Source organism: Panthera tigris, chromosome A2 (genome assembly GCF_018350195.1).
Source record: "Panthera tigris isolate Pti1 chromosome A2, P.tigris_Pti1_mat1.1, whole genome shotgun sequence".
In the NCBI taxonomy this organism is placed as follows: Eukaryota; Metazoa; Chordata; class Mammalia; order Carnivora; family Felidae; genus Panthera; species Panthera tigris.
The window spans coordinates 162,004,361-162,031,443 of NC_056661.1; the positions used below are offsets into that span (position 1 = coordinate 162,004,361).

Here is a 27,083-nt window from a genome sequence, read left to right on the forward strand (position 1 = left end):
CGCCAGGGTTCAGGATTCAAATCCAGGCAGCACGACTGCAGAGCCCACGTTCCAAACTATGAAACACTGGTTTCTCCTTCTGGCCTATTATAAAATGAATTTCTATTTTAACATTACACGAAAGCGATTTACTGATTTACATCCTCACCCCCATTTTCCAGCAGCTTTAACAAAAATTCTAAACGAAGACATAAAAAGCAAAGCAGGATCTTGGTAAAGTCAGAGGCCCACTATGAACGAAGTGTCTGTTATTTCTTCGCCCAGGACCCTATCCGTTAACACCTGCTGTTCTAGCATAATTGTTACCAGGGCTCCCTTCACTCTTAGTTGTTTTAGGCAATAAATTATACCAGTCACCTTAACCACGAAAGACACAAACTCTAAGAATCGAACGCAACGTCGGACCCCAGAGGCTCTTCTACAGTGACTTCTAAGAGAAGCTTTGTCCTCTACGTCACGACTCCCCTATGGAGACTCTGTTCCTCTTCTGCTTTACGCACCAAACTCCCCTTCGGTCACTGGACAGGTACCCTGCAGAGTCAAAGTCCAGGACGGCTCTGCTCTAAGACAGCCATCATGAGATCTGAGGACGAAAGCCCATTATACCGATTACCCAGTGGCCTGCGGGGCGAATGAGGGAGTCACGTGGCATACCCCTGGGACGTGCACATTTGATTTATTTTCCTTGAAGCTTCCAGAATTGAAACTCCAGGGTTCCTTTGGTGCTCAAACCACTCAATATAGCTATTTTCTTGCTTCACTAGGGGGCTACACTCTGCTTCCATGTTCATTTCAGAACTTAAGGGTGGGGAGGGGGTTCATTCCAAACTCACATGACGGGTCACATCATTCTAAGTCTATCTCAATCTTCCCAGGTTCCAGAAAAAAAGCCTCCATTTAACATGGCGGATCAGGTTACGCCACACGCACTTTCCTGCTAGTCTGATCCTCTGTCGATTGTAAGAAACACGGCAGGACTCGGACGACATCCCAGCCTCTTGAAGCTCCCACTCCAGCAACTGTAATAGATCTGGCCCAACAGAACGGCTTCTAGTAAAAGCTGGACCAGGTGCCATGGGAATGGGTGAAGTTCAGCCGCCAGGGTTAGGAGGTTCTTTGTACTCTTCAAGTTCTCTGAACTTCTTTTCACCCGCTGCTTCTAGTCAATTCCCCTGGCCATCCTCCGCCAAATCCCTGCTACATTAACCCGTGAAGACCTTTTTTTTTTTTTTTGGGTTGTTTAATCTTTGGCAATTACTTACTGCTTAGCAAATCAAATCAACGCTCCTTAAGCTCGTGATCATGTAATCCATCTATAAGTCCCCTCATTTCTGCCCTATACCTTTCTCATCCCTTTCCCCAGGAAAAGACTTAACTCTTGTTTTTTTAAAAAAATTGTTGTATGTTTTTATTTATTTTTGAGAGAGTGACAGTGTGAGCAGGGGAGGGGCAGAAAGAGAGGGAGACACAGAATCCGAAGCAGGCTCCAGGCTCCGAGCTGTCAGCACAGAGCCCAACGCGGGGCTCGAACCCACAGACCGCGAGATCATGACCTGAGCCAAAATCGGACACTCAACCGACTGAGCCACCCAGGCGCCCCTACTTTTTTTCTCCTTAATGTAGAAAGGGAGGAAAAGCACTAATAGGATTCTGACATAAAATGCAAGTTTAAAAAACAGAAATACACTATCCTATGATATATACAAACCTTCCTGATGCTATGAGTGCATTTAACACAATTCTAGAGTAGAACAACAAGCTAATGATTCGGAAAAACTGCCACAAATGTCTTAGAAGACAGCCTGTTAATATTCAGGCACACATAAATCAGGAGGGGTTTTCCTGGCATCACTGTTGCATTTAAGTATCAACAGCAGGGCCAGGACCGCTAGACAGAGGACAGCGGAAGGGGACTCTGAGACACCAGACTTACTTGTCCAGCTGTGTCAACAAGCTGAAGATGATATTCTTGTCCATTTACTGTGATCAATTTTGTGAAAGCTACAGGGAAAAAGGGAATTAAATATTAGTAAAAAGAATTGACTTTAGATCAGTTAAAGCTTGAACACTGACCACCGATTAAGAAGAGTCCCTAATCGTTTCATAAAAAGATCCCACAAAACAAAATGGAACAGATCTGAGTTTACAGATTCTTCCCTCTTCCATTATTTAATAGACACAAGCTGATGGATGAAAATCCAGCTTCGGTACACCTTGAACCTTGTTCCATGAAACTGAAATTAGGCAACAATTCATATGCTGTAAAAGTCATTTGAGTGCTCCGTGGCTTACAGCTTCCTCTGTGAAAAAGAGAAATATATTACATAAAGTGTGAGGTCTAGAATGGACCCAAAGCACAAAACCTTTCATTAATTTAGAAGTCTGGTGTCAGAGCACAAACAGCTAATATTAACTGAAGTGTTAAGAACGTCCAGTACATAAAAAAAATTATCAATTTCATCGACATAAAACAGCAATGGAACAAGTGTTCTGCATGAAAGCCATCATTCCCACTTAGCTTAAGCATCTGAGCAATTTGTGACAATCTCTCTTCCCTACCAAGGGGGGGGAAAACACCAGACTCATAACTTCCGGAAAAGTCCATTCAGAATCCTGAGGAGACAGACTTCAAACAAATGTAGACAAAAGAGGAAAAGAACTATTAATAGTAAGAGAATATTGAAGAGTAACCATCTGGAACCCTGACAGCAGAACGGAACTTATTTCTTTTGCGTCCATGGTCCCGGCCATCTTCACTTAAGACGCGTCGTTGGATCTCCTGGCTGGCCACTCGACTGGACCAGAACCAGGCCACAGAATCGGTCCCTTGCACAGCTGGGAGAGGACCCGCTGTTGTCCACTTTATCCCACAGCCAAAAGGGAAAGCACAGCAGACATATGAAAATTATGAGAGGAAACTTAGAGGTGACAAGGGGGACAGAGAAGAGATCTTCTCTGGAGGAGGAGTTCCACGGGAGCACTCCCCCTACGGCCAGCAGTGGTGCTAGAATCGGGAGGAAAGACCACAGACCAGGCCATCCACACCAGTTGCCACATTTTTTCCCCCTTCATTTGCGTGCCTTAATGGAGACTACCACTTTAGAGAATAATTTCACCAGATGAAAACCGAATCCACATTATTTCAAGATAGGGAGTACACAACATAATGTGTTTCATCAATTTTATTGCATTTTTCTTCCGCACTGGAACTTCTCTGAATGTGGGGTGCACCTGGCCTTGACTGTGCTTTTGATCACTATCAGCCAGGGGGCAGTCATGATGTTCCTGTGTGAAAACCTGCCACTGACACCTTAGTCGGGGAAGATCAAAAAGTGCATTCAAGACGATGAAATTTATGTAAGGAACCGTGATGAGCAGTAAAACAAGTAACCTTCAATTAGATTTAAGTAACTGTGGTTATGAAGTATGACATAATTATTATGTCAACACTACTAAACAAAACATCACTCATTCTCGCAAGAGCTCCTTCTTGAGTACCTATGAACGCCAGGAGCACTGTTCCGGGAGCTCGAAATACTGCAGCTGACCTCAGCGTGCTTACAGCCCCGGGGGAAGGAAGGGAGACACCGTCAGGCACCGTCTTTGGGAGAAGAGCATCGGGAGGTCAAACAGCAAGTGCCAAAGCCCAGCGAGAAGAAGCAAGATCAGCGCAGAAGCGGAGAGAGTGCTAGGGAGGTAACCAGGTTGGGGAGGAGGCAGAGGACCTTTTAGGAGATGGTAAGGACTTCAGAGTTTCATTCTAAATGTGCTGGGAAACCAAGGGTTCTGAGGCAGGGGAGTAACTTGGTCTGATTTATATTTTAAAGAGATCGCTCTGGCTATGCTGTGAATAAGAGAAATGGACAAGAATGGACCAAGGACATTGGTGGGGGTCCATAATATAGTGCTTACGTAGACTCGGGATCTGAAGACAACGATGGTGGTCTGGGACCAGAGAGCCATGGTGGAATTCAAAGGGAGAGCCAAAAGGATGAAAAAAAATTTTTTTTTTAAATGTTTACTTTTGAGAGAGAGAGAGAGAAAGAGTGCGCGAGCACAAGCGGGGAGAGCACGAGAGCGCACGAGCACAAGCGGGGAGAGACAGAGAGAGAGACACACAGAATCCGAAGCAGGCTCCAGGCTCCGAGCTGTCGGCACAGAGCCCGATGTGTGGTTCAAACTCAGGAACCAAGAGATCATGACCTGAGCCGAAGTCGGATGCTCAACCGACTGAGCCAACCAAGTGCCCTGAGCCAAAAGGATTTCTGGCTGGAGGCAGGGTGTGAGAAAATGGAGAGGTGGGAGGACTCCAGAGTTTTTGGCTTGAGCCACGAGATGCATGAATTGCCATTTGCCAATTCGGGAAAGCCCGGGGAAGGAGCGCTGCAGATGGGGGAGGCAGCAAATGAAGAAGACTACACCCAAGGGGAAGCGAGGGCAGCTGAACAGAAAAGCCCTGAGTCTGGGGGAGAGGGTGCGACTGGGGGTTTTGGGAAACAAGCAAACTTCTGGGAAGAAGGGAAGATCGCTGGCGATCAAGTACCGCGAAAGCCCTAGCCGGACTTTGGAGCCCAGGGCCCCCCGATATGGAGCCCAGGGCCCCCCGATACTGCCAGGTCAGGAAGATCAAGATTCAGCCAAGGAGACGGGAGAAATACTGGCCACGAGGGAAGAGTCAAACGGGACGACACGTAATTGTACAGAAGATAAAGGAAATGAAGCTATTGATCAATGTGTTAGTATATCCTTGCACATAAAAAGGATGTAAATCCTCCTACACAGAGCAGTAAAATGAAATCGAGGCCTTTCCATCTGTCATGGAAAACTGCCTCTTCTTATTACTATAGAAAAAAAGGAAGTGTAACAAGAGATCTGTCAGCTCCATAAACTAGGAACCAATTCTTCTACGCACTCCATGTCCGATCCTGCAGAGCAGTGGAAAGCTGGCTTTCTCCTGGTATCGCTTTCCTCCACCCCTCTCTCCGTCCCCCTCTCTTTTACAATCACTAGAGAAATTAACCCACTTCCCCCAACGAAAATCCTGAAACTGCCCTAAGCAGACTAACAGTGACGTATTCGTAGAGCCTATTGATGAGGGACAGATTTCTAAGATCTGGAATGCGCCAAATAAGATCTGTGTTCCTGAAGTGTATCACAATCTCCTAATTCGTATCCCACTGAGAAGGCTACCCACCATGCGATGCTTGATAATGCTGCAAAACTCCTAATTAGAACGGTCCCGTTTTCTCAGCTTTATTAACGCATCAACAGTACTACCTGGAAATGGCAGAAGCTGTAAATCACTACTATTTTTCCTCCTCTAATTGACCAACTACCCCTACTGGTTAAATTTCACCAGAGCAATTTAGTTTGTATTGAGTTGTTAGATTAACATGGTGGACAATCTACACATTTGCGTAGGTAGTATTTTTGGCATAAAAACATCCCCAAGCTAGAAAAATACAGGGTTTTATTAATGTTATTCCCCTACATTCCATTTTCTTTTATTAAAAAAAAATTTTTTTTAATGTTTATTTTTGAGAGAGAAAGACAGAGCATAAGCTGGGGAGGGGCAGAGAGAGAGGGAGACACAGAACCTGAAGCAGGCTCCAGGCTCGGAGCCGTCAGCACAGAGCCCGATGCGGGGCTTGAAATCATGACCTGGGCCGAAGTCGGGACACCTAACCAACTGAGCCACTCAGGCGCCCCCTCCTATATTCCATTTTAAAAGGAGATGACACAGTCTCAGAAGTTTTGCTTTTGTGGTAATGTCTCAGAGATGCGTCACCACTGAATGTTTGCTATGAACCACCTGTTCTATGTTCTGAAGTGCAAAATGATTACCGGATTCTTTCCATATTTACAGAGTACTGTTTTTTTTTTTTTTTTTTTTCAAACCTTAAAACCATCCATTCGTTAGCAACAGGTTTATGATAACCTGTTCCATTTCTAATTCCCTGTCATCACTGAACAATGTTTATTTTATTTTATTGTTAATGTTTATTTATTTTTGAGAAAGAGAGGAGACAGACAGAGTGGGAGCAGGGGAGGGGCAGAGAGAGAGAGAGACAGAATCCGAAGAAGGTTCTAGGCTCTGAGCTGTGAGCACAGAGCCCGACTTGGGGCTCGAACCCACAAACCATTAGATCATGACCTGAGCCGAAGTTGGGACGCTCAACCAACTGAGCCACCCAGGAGCCCCTACTGAACAACGTTTCTGACCAAACAGCACAGGAAACAGTGGAGAAAGGGTTTCTTCCTGGGTTGGTCAGAAGCAGGGTAAACAGAAGCTGATGTCTGCATACAACTCATGAACTTTTAAGCGATTCATACACCCTGACACTCATTTTCGCTCCTGCCTAAAGACTTTAATAATTATTCTGAATTCATTTTTGACATGAAAAAATAAAAGTCTTTTTTACTGAACACTAAGTAGTAGGAAACATTAAAAATACGATTAAAGATGTTGACAGACTTCAGGTTGGGTCATTCAATTTCTGAGATGATATCAAAGTAAGGAAGCTGGACGTTCACTGGATCTTTTACTTACATCTAAAGAAAATATATCTGTACACAACACCATGACTTTCTTTCCACCTTAGTTATAAATGACACATAAACACTCAAAAATAAGAACCACCTTTATAGGCAGGCCTAACCAAGAAAACCGTACCGTATTATTCTGTGAATAAAATGCCCAAATGAGCCTTATCTTAAGGACACACAACTCTCTAAGTTGTTATGTATAGCAAATGTTAAGACCAAGACCATGATTTGCTTGTGTTCTTATTCCAATGGAGAGATAACCAGACTTGTCCACCTAGCATTCAAATTTGTTTTACGTTTATTCATTTTTGAGAGCCAGAGAGAGCGCACAAGCAGGGCAGGGGCAGAGAGACAGGGAGGCACAGGATCCGAAGCAGGCTCCAGGCTCCGAGCCATCGGCACAGAGCCCGATGCAGGGCTCGAACTCACGAACGGCGAGATCACGACCCGAGCCGAAGTCGGACGCCCCACCGACTGAGCCGCCCGGGCGCCCGTGTCCACCTAGGATTCAAATTCATCTGCTCCTCACACTGGCGCACTGTTCTGTAAGTCACGGCCGAACAGATCAGCACAGGATGTGTCCGTAGTCAGGACTCTTCCTTTCTGGACACCGGCCGAGCTTAGTTACTTTCAAACCCGGGTCTTCCCAGGGTCAGTTCCCCAACAGGTTTCCTTCCCCGCTACCAGCACACTGGGACATGAGGGACAGCTGCATGTTTTAAGTCAGAGGTGGGCAAACTCTTCCTGTAAAGGGCCAGATGCTACTGTAGAACAAAAGCAGCCACAGACACTACGTAAATGAATGAATATGGCTGGGTTCCGATAAAACTTTATGGACGCTAAAGTCTGAATTTCACGTAACTTTCACATGCCCCAAATATTCTTCTCTTAAACCTTTTTTAATGATTAAAAAATGTGTAAAAACCAAAAAAAAAAAAAAAAAAAAAAAAAAAGTAAAAACCATTCTTTGCTCATGGGCTGTACAAAAAGGCAGTGGGTCTTTCTGGCCTACAAGCCATAGTCTGTCAACCCCCCTGTCGTAAGCCTCTTTGGAAATCTCTCTCTCGAGCGCCGGGCAGATGAGATCTATGAATCTAGTTCACGAACCTGACTGTTAAGTCGGCTTCATGTCTAATGTGTCCATCAGGGTTTGATGAATCCCATGTTTAAATGTGTGTGTTCCTGGTGACAAATCCTGGGTAAGCCCAGGTGCCAAGAATCTCAGAAGACTAGTTCTAGGGCCTACTTAGGGTTTTAAGATCGCCCGAAACAAGAGCAGCTTCCAATAAATCAGCTTCTCTGCATGAAGTGCTTTAGATTTTCCTCCATGACTCTAGAATCAAGACCTCTCTCATGGTCCTAGAATCCTTCAAGAAGATTCTGAAACCATGGATTGAAACCGGACAAGGTAAATGAAGGTTGTGGTTGGTCCCGGTCTTTGGGGCTTTTCTCTGCGCGTGGCCGGAAATGCCAACAGGCTTTAGAACCAACTTTGTTTTCACGCTGCAACTGCTCTCTCCATCCCAGAATCGCTCACTACTCCACAGCCTTGACTTTCAAGTGTTCAGGACTGGAAGGGGTTGGGGGGCTGCGGGGGAGGGGGCCGGGAGGGCTGGTGATTCCGTGTAAGAGTAAGGTACAAAGGAACTAGAGTGTTTTCATCCTTCCTTTTCAAGCTTGGAATCCTTAAAAAGGGCTACTGTTGAGAAGAAGGGGGGGGAGGGTGCGGAGATCGTGTGCTCTCTCTTCTTGTTTTCCTGAAGCAGAGTCTGGGACAGGAGGTTCACTGTAGGACTGGATTCCTATGGAACTGAAAACAATTTCTCGATGGAGGGATCTGGATACTGAGTAAAAATCCATTCAGTGTGAAGCGGGTCAAACTTTTGGAAGCTTTTCTGGACCCCCGTTGGAAATCTATAGGTTTACCCCAATAACCCCTGCAATCAAAGCCTCCAGAAGTACACAATGGCTGTTTGTATGTAGAATGCAGGCTTCTCAGTTTATAAACCCTTGAAAACAATACTTACTGTTTTCTATGGTTGGGTCGTAGGAGTCAACAAATTGGCCTTCAACAAACTGAATCGTCAATGAGGATTTCCCTATAAAAGAGAGCAAAAGCTCAGTATGTATTTGCATATTAAGGTAAAAAAAAAAATCTACTATTTTACAAAAAAACCCCACTCTAACAAGATGAAGAAACGGAAAGTACTGGGATCAGAACACCTTCCTTTAAATAAGCCTTTGGGCAATTTCAAAAAGGAAATAAAATTTCAAGAATCTGCTTTCTAGGAGAGGAATTTAACCAATTAAGCTATTATGAATTAAAACACTTTTGTGACGTTAACAAATATTACTGACCAGCAAACATTTCACATATTCTGTTAAAGGTAAACTCTGCAATAAGGTCTAAACTAAGCTAATTTCCTCTGGTGTCCCTGAAATGTGGGTATTAATTTTAATACAGAAATTATTAAGACAGGATTTGTTTCTTTGGGCTCTTTCCTATGTGGCTGTTAGAAATGTTACCAGGTACAGCTTTTAATTTTTTCTTTTTAACGTTTTATTTATTTTTGAGACAGAGACAGAGCATGAACGGGGGAGGGTCAGAGAGAGAGAGGGAGACATAGAATCCGAAGCAGGCTCCAGGTTCTGAGCTGTCAGCACAGAGCCCGACGCGGGGCTCGAACTCACAGACCATGAGATCATGACCCGAGCTGAAGTCGGACACTTAACCGACGGAGCCACCCAGGTGACCCAAATTTTTTTTTAACGTTTATTTATTTTGATAGAGAGAGAGAGAGAGAGAGAGAGACAGAGCATGAGTGGGGGAGGGACAGTGAGAGAGGGAGACACAGAATCTGAAGCACATTCCAGGTCCTGAGCCGTCAGCACAGAGCCTGACGCGGGGCTTGAACTCACAGACTGTGAGATCGTGACCTGAGCCGAAGTCGGACACTCAATTGACTGAGCCACCCAGGCACCCCTCCAGGTACAGCTTTTAAAGAGGGTAATGTGAGAACATGTAAAAGAAGTCTTTAAAAAACTCCTCGAAGCCAGAAATCCTGCCTGAACCATTCAGTCTCAAAAGCCTAGTGATGTCTGGCACACACAAAATAATGAAGAAATGTTCTGGACTTTATCATAAAATCACTTTCTCATAATTGAGCCTATGTGCTAACCAATCAAGAGCCGGAGGCTTAAGTTCTCAACTATTTGATGCCTAAAATTTCACCTGCTGGACTTCAGAACGGGGCACTCTGTAAAGATAGCGTGAGAACAGTCCAGGAAATGACGTAGGTGGTCCCCCCCCACCCAAATTTCACCCCAAACACTTTCTTCTCTCGTACGTCTCCCAGAGCACTAGTGTTTTTTGGGTAAGATTTAATTTTTTAACTAATCTCTACACCCAGTGTGGGACTTGAACCTACAACCCCGAGGTCAAGAATAGCATGCTCTTCAGATTGAGCCAGCCAGGCGCTCCCTATTAACTTTACACACACGCTCTACATGTTCGCTGCATCTCACCGGACTTTCATCTCAAAAGACCTTCAGGGAGAGAGGTTTGCACCAGGAGCCTTCTGCTTCTGGGGGGTTTCGGTTGGCACATTTTCATAACACAGGCAGCACCCCCCCCCCCATACTTAGAAATTAATGAATTAATAAACTGGTTTACAAGTGAGAGCTGCGGGGAGACAACTAGAAAACCCCCAAGTTGGCAGGATTATTTTACTCCTCACGGGCAGTTAAACACACAATTCAAAGTGTTTCTAGAATTATTAAAACCCGAAATCATTCTCTACAGAAGCAGCCTACAAGAGCTTTTGACAATTAAAAGTTACCTCCCTGCTTTAAATCCTCATTTCAATTAGAATAAATTTCCTGGGGCACCTGGGTGGCTCAACAGTCGGTTAAGCGGCTGACTTTGGCTCAGGTCATGATCTCACAGTTCATGAGTTCGAGCCCTGCACTAGGTTCTCTGCTGTCAGCACAGAGCCCGCTTCGGATCTTCTGTCCCCATCTCTCTCTCTGCCCCTCCCTTGCTTGCTTCCTAGCTCTCCCTCTGTCAAGAATAAAGTAAACATTAAAAATTAAAAAAAGAGTAAGTTCCCAAATCCCAACCAGGCCGGGCCCTGCTCCGCCTACCCCCCCCCCCCAAACCTCTCTGCTGCCCCTCCCCAGACCCTCCCAGGCCCATTTGGCACATCCCCCTCTGTCCCTCTGTTCTAGAATTCTCTGCACACGACTCACTTTTGTCATTACTTTGGGAGCTCAATGGCCCTTCTTCAGAGACGCCTCCGCTAAGACCACCCCATCTAAGGTGGCACCCACTCCCTAAGGGTCACTCTATCACAGCCATCCTGGTTTTTCTCCGTAGTGCTTGACGTTATCGGACACTGTCTTCGCTCATCAGCCTCCGGAGACCAGTATGGTGACTGAGGGGTACAGCAGACGCTCAGGTTTTGGAACGAACGAATGAGATTAACACTTACGTGTCCAAAGGGCACTCTCACGCATTCTGGATGTTATAAAAGATCTCAATTTTATGCCCAAGGCAAGGAAAGACAGTTCAACAGGAATTAAGAAACAGTTATCTAGTATTTATTTTGGTATCCAACCATGAGCCTGCCTGTGCTATGTGGAATACGGGGTCATCCAGGAGCCCACACGTCTCAAAGGGACTGTGTTCAAAAGAGCATTTAAGTTAACAGCAAACCTATTTTATGTAAGGAAACAGCAAGAGAAAAAAACGTCTACTAAGTCAGCCAAACTGAAAAAATTTAAAGGAGTAGGAAAATTCTTATTTATACTGAATGCTATTGCTTCAAGCAAAAGAAATTTAATTGGAAAGGAAAGAGAGAAAGAAACTTCTTTAGGGCTTCTAAGGGGACTTCTGGGCCCTCCGGTGGGCACTCTGACACCCCTAGGTAGGCTAAGGGAGGAGGGTTTTGGCTTGTAAATGGAAAGAAGGAAGGAAGCACAATGTAATTTTTCTTAAAGATAAATGGGCAAGAGTTACAAGGGCTTCAGAGGATTTTTACACCTTTTCCCAAGTAGAACCGGGTTAAGAACAGTGGAAGAAAGGGGTTGCCCATGACACCCATGGGGAGCCCCTCCGAGAGGCAGGAAACACGGAAACACAGCTCAGAATGGTGCCGGGCAAGCTTCAAGGGCCTCACTTGCAGGGGTGAAGGGGCAGAGAGCAGAGCCTCGGAAGTTATCCCAGGAAACTTAAGAAATTCAAGAAGACACACGCTTAACAAGACAGCATGAGATTAAGTGCAACGACGGAGTATTACATAAACGAGCGGCCCACGTTTCAAAAATACAATTACTGGCGCGCGTCCAAAGAGGAGTTTCTCACATATGTCACGAAGGGCGTGAATTACACGAAAGGCTAAATTAACACTGAACTTGAAAACACGGATAATCATTCCGGCGAAAGGCAGACAGTGGAGTCCAACGCAAATCACAGTGCGGGCTGGCACAGCCAACTCTCGTCTTGGCGAGTAACTGGGACACCCGAATTTAAAACCCCGGTCTTTAGGGAGCCAACTGGCTTTCTGCATCTGCTTGGTCCTGGGAGAAGGGAACCATCCATTAGCAGAGGCAGGAGGGCTCTGGCCTCCCCTGGGGTCTCTCCTCCTCTGCACTCTCCCTTAGGGGGAGGTGATTAATTATTTAAATGAAGAAGGGACAGGAAGACCACGTTTGCTGACAGGACACAGCGGGTTTTTCTGCCGTTTCCATTAAAAAGTCGCATTATGGGGCGCCTGGGTGGCTCGGTCAGCTGGGCGTCCGACTTCAGCTCGGGTCGTGATCTCGCAGTTGATGAGTTCGAGCCCCGCATCGGGCTGTGTGCTGGCAGCTCAGAGCCTGGAGCCTGCTTCTGATTCTGTGTCTCCCTCTCTCTCTGCCCCTCCCCTGCTTATGCTCTGTCTTTCTCTGTCTCAAAAATAAAGATAAACATTAAAAAAAAAAAAAAGTCGCATTATTAGGCAGCCAGTGTTGAGACCTTTATATTAATGTTAGTAAACAAATCCCACTTTTCATAACGTCCTTAGCCTCGCTTCCAGCAATTTCTGGCTTTCAGGGACCTCCTCGTCCTCTAGAGCAGTTTGCAGCTACAAAAGGCATTGCTGATCCACAAATGATATTCTTTTTAAACACAAAATTTTTGGGGCGCCTGGGTGGCGCAGTCGGTTAAGCGTCCGACTTCAGCCAGGTCACGATCTCAAGGTCCGTGAGTTCGAGCCCCGCGTCGGGCTCTGGGCTGACGGCTCAGAGCCTGGAGCCTGCTTCCGATTCTGTGTCTCCCTCTCTCTCTGTCCCTCCCCCGTTCAAGCTCTGTCTCTCTCTGTCCCAAAAATAAATAAACGTTGAAAAAAAAAATTAAAAAAAATAAAAAATAAAAAACACAAAATTTTTTTTTAATGTTTATTTTTGAGAGCAAGAGCGAGAGTGCGAGAGAGCGTGAGAGATAGAGCAAGAGCAAGGGAGGGGGGGAGAGAGAGGAAGACACAGAATCTGAAACAGGCTCCAAGCTCTGAGGGGTCAGCACAGAGCCCGATGTGGGGCTCGAGCTCACAAACTGCGAGAGATCACGACCTAAGCCGAAGTGGGCCGCTTAACCGCCTGAGCCACCCAGGCGCCTCCACAAGTGATATTCTTGATCACCTTTAACATTTTCCCTTCATTATAACGTCATGAATTTACTGTGGCCTTTACATTTACCAAATTCAGATTCTGAAACACTAGTTACTTCCTGAAGACGTTTCAGCAACAATCGTGCTCTCAGTAGGCTCATAAATTTGTACGATCTGAGAAGAACCTCAAATTCCAGATCAACTCTCTGGAGAAATGTTGTATGAAAACACAGGAGTGATCTGAAAGAAAATAAAAGGCACCACATACGCAGATGTGTGTTATTAACGCACAGAGGGGCGCAGATCACTCATTTGGTGACATAACGTAGTACTGAAAAGGTTTGAAAACAAAATATCCCCATCTTCCACAATTAACTTCCAAATACTCTTCGGCTAGACTGAAACCCCCCTTAACTTTAAAAATCCTACAGATTTTCGTTTTTTTTTTTAAGTTTACTTATTTATAGAGAGAGCACGGGGGAGGGGGAAGGGCAGAGAGAGAGAGAGAGAGAGAGAGAGAATACCCCAAGCAGGCTCCACGCTGTCTCGCGCAGAGCCCGATGTGGGGCTCAATCCCACGAACCATGAGATCATGACCTGAGCCGAAATCAAGAACTGGATGTTTAAGTGACTGAGCTGCCAGGGACCCCCCGCCCCAAATCCTACAAATCATTTTTAAAAAGTTTCTTCCTGTGGTGCCTGGGGGGTTCTGTCGGTCAAGCGTCCAACGACTTCCCACATCCTTGATTCGAATTCTGTCTCCCTCTCCCTCTGACCGTTGCCCTCCCCGGCCCCACGTTCTCTCTCTCTCTCAAAAATAAATAAACATTAAAAAAATTTTTTTTCTTAAGTTTCTTCTACACTTTTACCAGGTAAACCCAGCATTTATGTGTTTCTCGCCAAGGATAACGGGGCCCAGTAACTTTGTTCACCCGGTATTTTCCCCACGGAAGATACACCTGCACAGTTGCTGACTGAATCTCTCACACTTGTGATTACTGCAAAATGAGCGCTGTGCACAAAACATTTTAAGAGCTTTCAGGTTAATTTTGAACTCGTTTTCATGATTGTTCTCCTAAAAAAAAAAACCCACAACAAAACCCTACTTTTGGATTACTTCCCCCTCTCCCCAGCCAGCGTTCTCCGGGAACAGCTGGCACATTACTTGTTCATCGGGGCATAATGGGGAGGAGAAGGTTCCATCTACCAACTAGTCTGTCAAGTCGCTTGGCACAGGGTCCACGGAGAGCAGTGTGATGTATCTGGGACACAACCCATCCCCGAGGACTGCTTTCATTTTCACCTGAAATTCCTAACCTCGCCTTATGCGACCTGATGTCCACGTAGATAAGCTAACACTTCAGCTTCAAAGCTTCACTGTATTGCCACCAATAATCATCTGTGTCGCTTCAGAGAGCCACCTTGTGAGCCCAGCACCAGACCCTGGCTGGTCACCCCTCCCAGACAACTCCCCTCCTAACACCTGCACCTCCCATGTACCAATCACAAGCGGGACGTTCTCCCGGCCCTCACTCTCTGACTTCTATCGAGCACATCTCCGGAAGTAAAGTTTTCAAACCAGGGGGCTGAAACCCACCAGGTGATGAAGTCAATATACTGAACTATGACCAGACTATCTGTGTTTTTTTTTTTAATTAAAATTTTTTTTTAATGTTTATTTATTTATATAAAATGTTTATGAGAGACAGAGTTCAAGTGGGGGAGGGAGAGAGAGAGAGGGAGACACAGAATCCGAAGCAGGCTCCAGGCTCTGAGCTGTCAGCACAGAGCCCGACGTGGGGCTCGAACTCACGGACCGTGAGATCATGACCTGAGCCGAAGTCGGACGCTTAATCGACTAAGCCACCCAGGCACCCCAATGTTTATTTTTGAGAGAGAGAGAGAGGGAGAGAGAGAGAGCAGGGGAGAGGGAGAGAAAAAAAGAGACACAGAATCCGAAGCAGGCTCCGGGCTCTGAGCTGTCAGCACAGAGCCCGATGTGGGGCTCGAACTCCTGAACCACGAGATCATGACCTGAGCCGAAGCCGGACGCTTAACTGACTGAGGCCCCAGGCACCCCCAGATTGTTTTTAAAGAGAGAGTACACCAGAGTGGATCGCCTGTAATAAAGTGATGAAACTTTTCTTCCAGTTATACAAACATTCATGACTGCGTCACAATGTAAACTCTTTCTTAGTGCAGGCTGTAATCGGAAAGGTCAGAAATCTACCACTCTGCGTGATCACATCCTGAATCTCCAATCCCCACCATGCTTCATTTCCTTGCCTATCACTTTAAGCCCCAAGATAAATCACTGTCCACTACTTTCTTGTCAAACCCCTCCAATTTCCTTTCCCCGGGCCCCTGAAAAACCCTCTGATCTTAATCTGATCGTTTGCCCTTGGGGAGCCTGTGGAGCTCAGCTGCAGAAAAATTCCGCAACCCTGTGGGTTAACGACTATTCTCAAGCCACGGTCTTTGCACCTTTCCCCTGTGCTTGTCCCACGGCCCCCTTTCCTCCTGCCGAAGTGGTGAAAATGTGGTCCCGGCAGCATCCCAGGGTCACCTATTACAACGGCAAATTCTTAAGTCCCAACCAAACCTACTGGAAGTGTTAACAAGCCCCGCCCCCATTCTACGGGGCACCCAAGCCTGAGAACCACTGTTGTCAGGAAACAAATTCACATCTCCTGGATCACCCTAAGTCACCTTTCTCCTCCAGCCTCCGGGATGTCCCCAAATCCTCTAGTTCCTCCCAGCAGCTCTGATCATACGCATTTAAAGGACATCTAATATGAGGCAGGTCCTGGGACACAGCTATGCGCGTGACGTGGTGTCTCACCTCAGCGGTCACCTGCTGTGACCACCTCTTCCTCCCACAAATGCTCTCCTGGCCACTTGTGCTCTGGATCCCATTCCCTCCCAGTCTCATCCAGATCCTCCTCCTCCCGAGGCAGCTGTAAACACACTAGTAGGGTCTCCACTGCTTTACTCCATGCAATGAGGTTTGTTAACGGTGCCCCGGAAACATGTCAATACGTACAAGCCCGGGAGACCGGACTGGAACAGATCCTCGCGGGCACCTTGATTTCAGACTTCTGACCCCAGAGCTGTGACAGAATACATTTCTGTTGCTCCACCCCCAACCCACCATTTGGGGTGCTTCCCTAAAGGACACGAATACACCTGTTTTTCCTTTCGTTTTTTAAAGAACTTTATTAAGATGGAATTCACGTACCATAGAAGTCATCTCTTTAAAGAGCACGATTACATTTTTAGTACACTGACAGGGCTGGGCAGCTGTCACCACGACCAACTCTGGGACATTTTCATCCCCCCAGAAAGAACCCCCATGCCTGTGAGCCGTCACTTCCACTCCCCTGTCCCCTCCCCAGCTCCCGGTGACCTGACCGCTGAGCTACTCTCTGTGTGTATTCAAAATAACTCAAAAGGAACCCGACAGCACAGGCAAGAGACTGGAAGAGGCAAATCACAAAAGACGTTTGAATTACCATACCAACAGGTAAATGGAAAGATGCTCAACATCATTAGCCACTGGGAAAATTCAAATAAAACCACGACCCACCACCTTCGTTATTAGCGGGGCAAAAGTTACAAAGATCCACGATACCAAGCCTCGGTGAGGACGGAACTCTTAATTTGTTGCTGGTAGAAGTGGGAAATGGCACAAACGGCACCGGGGAAGAGTTTGGGAGCGTCCCACAACGTTACACACTTAAGAAATACGTGGTTCGTGCAACACCATTCCTAGGTATTTACCAAAGAAAAATGACCGCATGTGCACAAAGACGTAGCAAATGCTTACCGCGGCTTTATTAGTAAATACTGGAACCAACCAACGGGTGACAGGAGAGACAGATGAGGGCACGGCCATTCAACGGGATAGTACTCGGCAATAAACCGAACTACTTACACACATGACGACCGGGTGAATCTCAAAACCATCACGCTTTCTGAGAGAAGCCAGACAAAAAGAGTATGCACTGCAGGATTCTATTTATATAAAATTTTAGAACAAAGAAAAACTAATCCGCGGTGATGGGAAGCAGATCAGTGCTTGCCTGGGAGTGGGGCTGGGGCATGAAGGAAGGTTTGGGGATGACACAAAGGTTCTGTTCTGTCTTTCGGAGTCATGGTTGCACAGGTGAATAAACCTATCAAAACTCATCTAACTTTACACTTAAAATGCGTATTTTAATATATGCAAGTTATACATCAATAAAACTTGATTTTTAAAAAAGTATAAAAAAGGGGAAGCCACGGGGTGCCTGGGTGGCTCTGTTGGTTAAGCACCCAACTTCGGCTCACGTCATGATCCCACAGTTCGTGGGTTTGAACCCCCCGCATCGGGCTCTGCGTTGACAGTCTGGAGCCCGCTCGGGATTCTCTCTCCCCGCCCCTCCCCTGCACATGTACGTATTCTCTTCTCTCTCAAAAATAAATAAACTTAAAAAAAAAATGTGTGTGGGGGGAAGAAATTTACTATTTTTTTACTATGCAGAATAGGATGGTGATTGTTAGCTATGTCACTGTAGGCAGTTTTCCTGAGTCCATTCGCTTATGTGTCAAATGGTTAACAGTACCGACCTTACACATGAATGAAAATACATGTAGAATACCTGGAATGTTAGTAAATCCTCAATAAATGTCGCTATTAGTAATAATACTATTAACTGCTAAATCAGTTAACGACTAAATCAGCTTGGGAGGAAAATCCGCTTCAGATTGTGTATCTCCCTCTCTCCTTCTGCCCCTTCCCTGCTCTGTCTCTCCATCTCTTAAAAATAAACAAACATTAAAAAAAACCCACAAGACCAGACTCCTAAAAAAAATCAAAACCTGAAAAAAATAGCATGATAAAGAAATCAAGAAGTATAAAAATACACACACACCCCCTGAAGCAGGAAACCCCCAACTGTTCGGTCATCCGCTGCTGTGTAACAAACCACCCCAAAATTTCGTGCTACTGCCAGCAACCAGGTCATCTGTTCTCGGATTCTACAATCAAGGATGGGCTCGGCATCCCAGCGCAGGGCTGGTCCAGCAGTCATTCCTTGGTGGCTGGGGGCTAGACTCAGCTGGGAGAGCCGGGCCTTCCCCCTTCCACATGTCCTCCCCTAACACGTCCACATGTTTCTTGCGGCTCCAGAGGACGCGGGAGCAGAAGGTTCTGACTTGCTAATGAGTAAAGCCTGCCACCGGCACGTCACCATCTCTGCAGCATTTGGCTGGTTCAAGAGTGCCACAGGGACAGGACAGGGGTCCCAGGAAGGTGTTTCTCTGCGAACCGCCAACAGGAGGGACATCAGCGAAAAGACAAGGTTTGCAGGCGGCAGCAAAGACCCGCAGACTCGCCTGGGGTTATAAATGGACCGCACCCTGAATGGGTCATTATCAGAAGGGCCAGAATAACAACGAACCGTAGGAAGATTCAGGAACGCGCTCCTTACGTGGTACACAATGCCAGTTACGTGCCCCCCTGAAGTACCACACCCCCTTCGGTACAAAATGTGTGGTTCTGTCAACAGGCTGCTGCTGTTTTTTTGAGGGGCTGGGGTGACAGGCATGAACGTCAAGGTCACCAAGGAAGCCTTTTCAAAAACTACGCGTACCTTCTGATTTTAGAAGGGGGCGCGTAAAGACGTCTTCGGTGTTCGCTGTGATTCTGACAGGCACACCTACGTCCACACCTCCATCACAGACTCCCAGGAAGGCATGGGATGCAGATAATCCAAAATGTAACCGTTCACCAGAGACTACAAGCCAGACACCGTTTTCAGAATTTGTACAACACTGTCTTGTGAATTATCTCCTCTGTTCCTGTGAGTTAACCGGGGCTGACACCTTCTCAGTCTTTCACACCCCCTTCCCAATTTTTTAAAAATAGATGCTAGGTGAGAAAAAAAAAATGAAGGCGCAATTATTATTACGACAAAGACGAGACAGAATAACCAAGCAAAACTGGTTCATAAAATTATTACTCATTCAAATACTTCCCGGGTGCTCACTCCTGCCAAGCACCCCGGGTGCTCACTCCTGCCAAGCACGATGCTTCCAGATGCTTCCACTGCGGAGAATACAAGAAGTTTATGTGGAAACATGAACACTGGAGCTACGTAAATGAAGAACTTTATTAACTGTCAGAGTTATTAAACTAAAAGAAAAACAAAATTCTGCCAAGAAAGGCCATGGAGAGGGCTCCCTGAAGAGTTTTAAAATAGGAGATTCATCTCCCGTGGACTGATTTAGAGATACAGACTCGCAGGAAGGCAAGGGGATAGACCTGATAACGCTTGGCAACAAGGAAGAATGAATTTTTCCACATTTGTAGCCAAACCTGGGGAGAAGGCTGGGGTTCAGGGCGGAAAAGAGCTAGAGAAAAGCAAACAGGAGATAGATTCCCAAATTAGAACACAATTTTTAACATACCGAAGAGCGTGTAGTTTTAAGATTCATCAAAACTAGCAATAACAAAAAATTAGCAAAATGAAATAAGACATTCATCGGTGAGCGCAAATGGTTGTTTATGAAAGTTATTTCTTCGGGGTGCCTGGGTGGCTAAGTGGTTAAGCGTCTGACTCTTGATTTCAGCTCAGGTCATGATCTCATGGTTCGAAAGTTTGAGCCCCACGCAGCCTGCTTGGGGTTCTCTCTCTGCCTCTCTCCGCTCAAGCTCTGTCTCTCAAAATAAGTAAATAAAATAAACTTAAAAAAATTGTTTTTTCAAAAGTTCTTCAAAAATCTACAATGACCCATTTATGACCACCCATCCATTCCTTGCTATATACCAGGCTGTCCAACCGCAGGGGGTCAGCAGCCCTATGTGTGGATGATGAACATCTGAAACGTGGTTAGTCCTGAGACATGTCATACACAGTGTAAAACATACAGAATTTCGAAAGCTTAGGATAAAAGGTAACAATACCAAAAATACGCAATATATATTGAAATGATATTTTGGACACATTGGGCTAATAAGTTAAACATACACTGAAATTATTTCACCTGTTTCTTTTTACTTGTTTAATGTGGTTACTGGAACATTTAAAATTCCCTCTATGGCTTGCATTGTATTTCTGTCGGGCAATGCTGCTCTACGCGACGGTTTAAGGATACAGGAACATCCGGGGCACCTGGGTGGCTTAGTTGGTTGAGCGGCCGACTTCAGCTCAGGTCATGATCTCGTGGTTTGTGAGTTCGAGCCCCACATCAGGCTCTCTGCTGTCAGCCTGTCAGCGCAGAGCCCGCTTCAGATCCTCTGTCCCCCTCTCGCGCTCTCCCCCAAAATAAATAAATATTAACAAAAAAAAAAAAAAAAAAGAAAAAAAAGGATACAGGAACATCCTACTTGTATATAAACTTAGCTGCCTACCAGGAAGACTTCCACAAAGGTTTAAGAAATGGCAGGTATGTCCACTTTGTATACGGTCCAGTTTTTTCAGGTAACAGTCATCCAGAAACATGGCCAGATGAAGAAAACATTTCATACCACATTTACGCATTTGGGTAGCAATTATGCAGGATGAAAAGGTCTAGAGATGGAGCCCAACTCCCCCCCCCCCCCCCCCCAAGCAAGGAATGTCCCTGTAGATGGACACGAATCCTCAGGACCCCTGCCTGGTGGAGCAGTGTAAGCCACGTGGGACCTCCAAGTTGGGTCTTGCAACCTCCCGTTTCCAAGGCAGCAGGGCAACGACGCCGCACCCCGAAGGTGTGTTGGGGCACTCCCTCGGGTGACCCGGGGATCCGGGAGCAGCAACTCCTCAGAATCCCAAATGAAGGCACAGCCACCTGTCTCTAGGACCACAGGAACTGGGTGGGTCCCTGCTAGGGCCTCCGCAGCCAGCAAGCAGGGTGAGTGTGTGATCTGGCAGGTACGTAAATGAATCTGGTCCATCTCCGAATCCTGGCGTACCCCTTCTCCCTTCTGCCAATGGCACCATTACGCATCCGGGCTCTCGCGCGAACCACCTGCAGGTTACCCTTAGCGTCTCCCACGCCGCAGCCTTGCCGATTTCCCCCTCATCACCTGCCAACTCTGTCTCCTCATCATCCTGCCTGTACCCCACCAGTCCCCGACAACTCGCCTGGTGACCCTTCAGGATGTGCCTGGTCTTCGCCCTTCCACCCCGACTGCCCCGTGCACCTCGCAGAGCGGGGGGAGGGATCTTCTTGAGGGCACAATACGGGAGGGTCAGCAAACTACAGACCAGGAGCCAGATGTGGCCCCCGGTGTTTTTGTACAGCCTGCGAACTACAAATGGTTTTTACATTTTCAACTGGTTGGAAAGAAAAAAAATCAATACTATTTCCCGATGTGGAAGTTAGATGAAATTCAAATGTCAGCGTCTGTAAGTGAGGTTTCACTGGCACGCGGCTACGCTCGCTTGTTTATGTACCGGCTGCAAATGTGTCTTCTTCCTTATGATTTTCCTAATGACACCTTCTTTTCCCTCACTTGCTCTACTGCGACAGTACAGCGTGCACGACATATATTTAGAGAAGACGTTAGTCCATCTTGGTGTCGAAGATCACCTTAATTGTCGCTTAACAGCCTTGACTTTTCGCTGTTTCTAGGGAAAAGTCTAAAACTTTCGACAAGGCCTGTAAGGCCGGTTCCCGACCGACAGTCCGCACACAGATATAAGTCCCGCGTGACCTCCCCGCCCGTTCACATCTCACTGTCTCCGCCTCGTTCACCACGCAGGGGTCTGGCCCCACTAGGCCAGGCTCCTTTGGCCCTCAGGGGCTCTGCCCGTGCCGTTCCTTTTGACTGGAAGGCATTTGCCCTTCTTCCCCTGCCCGGCTAACTCCAGCATTATTTAATGACGGTTCTTTGGGGACAAGTGTCTATCCCCACCCAGGGTCACAAGAGCTGTCCCCAGGATTACGTCTTTCAAAGCATTTATCCCGATTGGATGTGAAAATGATCTGTGAACGGGCCCGGACGGTGGTGCTGGCTCTGGAATCGCTGCTTCGATTCAAATCCTGGCTCAGCTACTTAATAAACGTGTGATCTTGGGCAACTCGTCGAACCTTTTGGTGGCTCAGTTTCCTCATCTGCAGAACAGGCACAAAAACAGGACCTACACCTCCCAGAGTTGAAGGCCCCCCTCCCCCCACCCCATGCTTTGAGAACAACCACTATTACTATTAATAGTGGCATTTACTGTGGCTCCCTCACTACACGAAGCTCCCTGAGGGCAGGGATCAGGACTGCCTCGGCCTCTGTGACTCAGCACACAGCGTCTGGCATATGCAGGGACTTACTCGAGCATTTAATGAATGCCTATCTGAATAACATCTGACACTTAATCCCCACCCTGTCCTCTTCAACCAGTCATTTAAAAAAAATGTTTATTTTTTGAGAGAGAGAGAAAGAACACGTGCACACAGGTGCATGTGCGCAGGGGAGGGGCGGGGGGGGGGGGGCGGACAGAGGATCTGAAGTCCGCTCTGCTCTGACCGTGGCAAGCCCGAGGCAGGGCTTGAACTCATGAGCCGTGAGTCATGACCTGAGCCCGAGTCAGATGCTTCACCAAATGAACCAACCACCCAGCTGCCCCTTCAACCAGTCATTTTAGTAATTCAATCTTACTAAAGGCGGGGGCGGGGGGGGGGGGGTTGGTGGGACTGAAATCCTTTGGAGAGTGGACAGAAGCCACCTCTTTCCCCAGAAAACATGCCCACAATCCCAGGGAAAGCCCATGAATTCCAAGAACCACTACTCTAAGTTGGCAATACTCCTCAACACGCGCCACCCAGCACTGAAGAGACCGCTCTCCCTGTGGTTCAGAATGAGCGCTGGGTGGTTCAAATGCCCGGCAAATTAAAAAAAAAAAAATTTTTTTTTAAATGTCTGATTATTTTTTTTAGAGGGAGAAAGAGACAGCATGAGCGGGGGAGGGGCAGAGAGAGAGGGAGACACAGACTCTGAAGCAGGCTCCAGGCTCTGAGCTGTCAGCGCAGAGCCTGACATGGGGCTCGAACTCACAGACTAGACTGCGAGATCACGACCTGAGCTGAAGTCGGATGCTTACTTAACCAACTGAGCCACCCAGGCGCCCCTGCCTGGGAAGCGAACCCAGGGCCTCAACCCGTATGCACTTGGGAACCCTTTTCTGAAACCTAAACATAAGACTTTCCATCTGTGGTCATCCCTTCCCCCCATGGGCACTGCAGCGACCTTCTGGTCCCAACTCTGTGCGCCCAGCTCCTGTGTCTCCCAGTCACGCATTCCAGCCCCCTGGGGTACTCAAGGCCGTATGAGCCTGCTCAGAGATGCACCCTACCGTGGAGAGTTCTCTCCTAGCAGGCAGGCCGGAGATTCCAGTGTTTTCCCACTCCCCTCCTGCCACGGAGCGCCACATTTTACCTCGGTGCGTCCCCTTTGCCAAGATCATCTTGGGCCCTCATCCCTCTTGATGTTAGCCAGCATGGTTGAATATTGCCACTTGTGTTTTTTAGTCGTCTATACAAGTCTTGAACGAGAATAAAGAGAAGCTACGGTTTAAAATATTCTCTTTAACATATCCTGAGTGTGATTTAGATTTGAAAACCGTGAAGTATCAGCCGGATGCGTTTGTATCTAATACAGTCTTAGAAGAGCATTTTCATTTCATAGAACTACATTAACTGTGAGAGTCGATACTTTCATTTCCACGTACACAAGTTATTTACTATGACACTGTGGAGTTAATATTCAATTTTTAATCTTGCAAAAAGTAGGATCACGTATCTTGTTGAAACATCAATTTCTGTTTCAAAAGTCCCTGAGGAGTCTTTCTGCAAGCACAACAGAAAGAGAAATGAGGGAGCGGGAACAGGGAGGTAAGGGGGGGTGCCAAGCAGCCAAGGGCACGAGGGAGTTAATTTTAGGAGGATCCTCACACTGTCCAGTTTTCACTTACCCACAGAGCGTAATGCAAGGCTTCTAGTACTTTCGTTCTAAATTAATCTCAATTTCGACTTCAAATTCCCATGTCCTACACAGAACTCTTTTTTATCAGATGCCCAGTATACGTTTAAGAATGTTGGGGCGCCTGGGTGGCTCCGTCGGTGAAGCGTCCGACTTCAGCTCAGGTCATGATCTCGCGGTTCGGGAGTTCGAGCCCCGCGTCGGGCTCTGGGCTGGCGGCTCGGAGCCTGGAGCCTGCTTCAAAATTCTGCGTCTCCCTCTCTCCCTGCCCCTCCCCAGCTAGTGTTCTGTCTGTCTCTCAATCAAAAAAAAAAAAAAATAAATAAATAAATAAAAAACATGGGAAAAAAAAAACGTTAAAATACTAAAATGATATTCCAGGGGCACCTGGGTGGCACAGTCGGTTAAGTGTTCGACTCTGGATTTTGGCTCGGGTCATGATCTCACAGCTCGTGAGTTTGAGCCCCACGCTGGCTCCACGCTGATGGCATAGAGCCTGCTGGAGAGTCTGTCTCTCCTTCTCTCTGCCCCTCGGCTGCTTGTGCGTGTGTCTCTCAAAATAAATAAACGTAAAAAAATTTTTAAATAACGTTCCAGGACCGCTGTGTTTGAGATATTAAATTACATTTCTAAACCAATCAAGAAATTCATGATAAAGGTCCCCACCAGTTTGGATTCTGATTTAAGATGGACTGTGAGAACTGGATTACTTTTGGCTTAGTTTGCTACTTGATGATAAACAGTTCTAGAACTAAGGATAAAGGTTCTCTCAAGGGTGATCACTGAAGATTTCAAAACGCTTTAACTTGCACAATCATGTTCGAGTGCAGCTCTGACTTATTCGCATAACTAAATACAACCCACTCATGGACAATATTAAAGTTGTTAACTCCTTATTCTAGACCTTCAACTAAGAAAAAAGTATCGTAGGGGGTGCTTGTGTGGCTCAGTCAGTTGACGGGCGTCAGACTCTTTTTTTTTTTTTTTTTAAAAATTTTTTTTTTCAACGTTTTTTATTTATTTTTGGGACAGAGAGAGACAGAGCATGAACGGGGGAGGGGCAGAGAGAGAGGGAGACACAGAATCGGAAACAGGCTCCAGGCTCCGAGCCATCAGCCCAGAGCCTGACGCGGGGCTCGAACTCACGGACCGTGAGATCGTGACCTGGCTGAAGTCGGACGCTTAACCGACTGCGCCACCCAGGCGCCCCACGGGCGTCAGACTCTTGATTTCAGCCCCGGTCATGATCCCAGGGTCGTGGGATTGAGCCCCGCGTAGGGCTCTGTGCTGACAGCACGGAGCCTGCTTGGGATTCTCTCCCCACCCCCCAACCAAAATAAATAAACAAACTCAAAAAAAAAAAAAAGAAAGTGTCAGGGCGCCCAGGTGCCTCAGTCGGTTAAGCAGGGCAGACTTTCGCTCAGGTCACGATCTCACAATTCATGGGTTCGAGCCCCGTGTTGAGCTCTGTGCTGACAGCTCAGAGCCTGGAGCCTGCTTCGGATTCTGTGTCTCCCTCTCTCTCTGCCCCTCCCCTGCTCGCTCTCTCTCCCTCAAAAATAAACGTTAAAAAAATTTAAAAATAAAGTATATTTTGGACTACGTAATCCCAGGTAGGGACGGTGGTTTCTCATTTTGTGATAACATTGCTGCTTGTACTTAAGTCTCCCTGCCCCCATTCTGCTGCTTACATTGGAAAATTGTGTTATTAGCATGTGGGTCCTGACACGCTGCCACCCGTGGCCAATTTCTACTGATCTCTGGGAGTCTCACCATTACCAAGTCAAAACACAACACTCACCCCAAACTGCATCACCATCAGAGGCCAAGTCAACTCGCTTTCAGGTGTCCTAAGTCTCCCCAGGCTCTGGTAACTCACCACTCACCGCTCAGAAGGAATGGTCCCCCGACGTTCCTGCGAGGCCGTCCCTCCTCCGGCCCCCCACCACCTCTCCAACTTCACTTCCTACTCCCACCATATTCTCTGCTAGCCACCCTGCTTCCTTCAGTTCCCAAGCACGCGAGCGCTTTCCCGCCTCCCCATCCCTCTCTCCGACCAGGCGACCGGGCCTCTTCTGGAAGGCTCCTCGAAGACTGCGGTAACCACCCCTTTGAGCAGCATCCAGGATGCGGCCACTCTCCATTCAGTTCTGCGCGACAGCAAGTAGCAGCCCAGCCAGGTTCGGCACATGCCACAGTCCAACGATTCTCAGAGAACAGAGAAACTCTGGGGGTCCCCTGAGACCTTTTCAGGGGGCTCAGGAGGTCAAAAACATTTTCATCACGATACCAAGATACCAGGTGCCTTTCCCACTATGTTCGTATTTACACTTCGACGCTGCAAAAGCCATGTACGGATGTACAAACGACAGGGATCACACGCTGCAGCCTTCACAACCATACCCCCATGGTAAGAACAATTTTTACGGAAGAGTGCCCTTGAGACAGCAGTAAAAATGATTAACCTTATCTTGAGCCTTAAAGCAGGTCTTTTTAATATTCTGCGTGACAAAATGGTATGTCGACACATGGCGCTCCTGAATACTGAAGTCCGATGTTTGTCTCAAGGAAACGCACACGCGCGCACAACTGTTTGGGAAGTGATCTGAAAATAGCCACTTTGCTCACGGAGCATCATTTTTACTCGCGAGAGTGACCAACCATCATTCTTTCAAATGTGACTATCTGGGCAGACATCTTCCCGAAATGAAAGAAATGAGACTGTCACCTCAAGGAAGACCGGCAGCACTCTACCAACCATCAAATCCTTAACTCTCGGGAGGACGTGAGAATTTTGGAGAACGTGCATCTTGCACGGTGAGCTTAAAGCCTCCCAATATTTACATTTCTTCTAAGGAGAATGAGGGTGATGTTTAAAAACGTGATTAAAAGAGTTTGTATGTTGGGGCGCCTGGGTGGCTCAGTAGGTTAAGCGTCCGACTTCGGCTCAGGTC

At 46.9% G+C, this 27,083-nt stretch overlaps 1 protein-coding gene across 1 annotated transcript in view; it reads right to left on the reverse strand.

The window, feature by feature from the left end:
* The window catches only part of RHEB (Ras homolog, mTORC1 binding), a 44,444-nt gene that overhangs the window by 12,999 nt on the left and 4,362 nt on the right, over positions 1 to 27,083 (reverse strand). Inside the window, exons 2-3 of the mRNA XM_042975674.1 lie at positions 8,574 to 8,645; positions 1,934 to 2,001 (exon numbers count right to left, since the gene is read on the reverse strand). Of these exons, the coding sequence (XP_042831608.1) occupies positions 1,934 to 2,001; positions 8,574 to 8,645 (140 nt within the window). The remainder of the gene's footprint in view (positions 1 to 1,933; positions 2,002 to 8,573; positions 8,646 to 27,083) is intronic.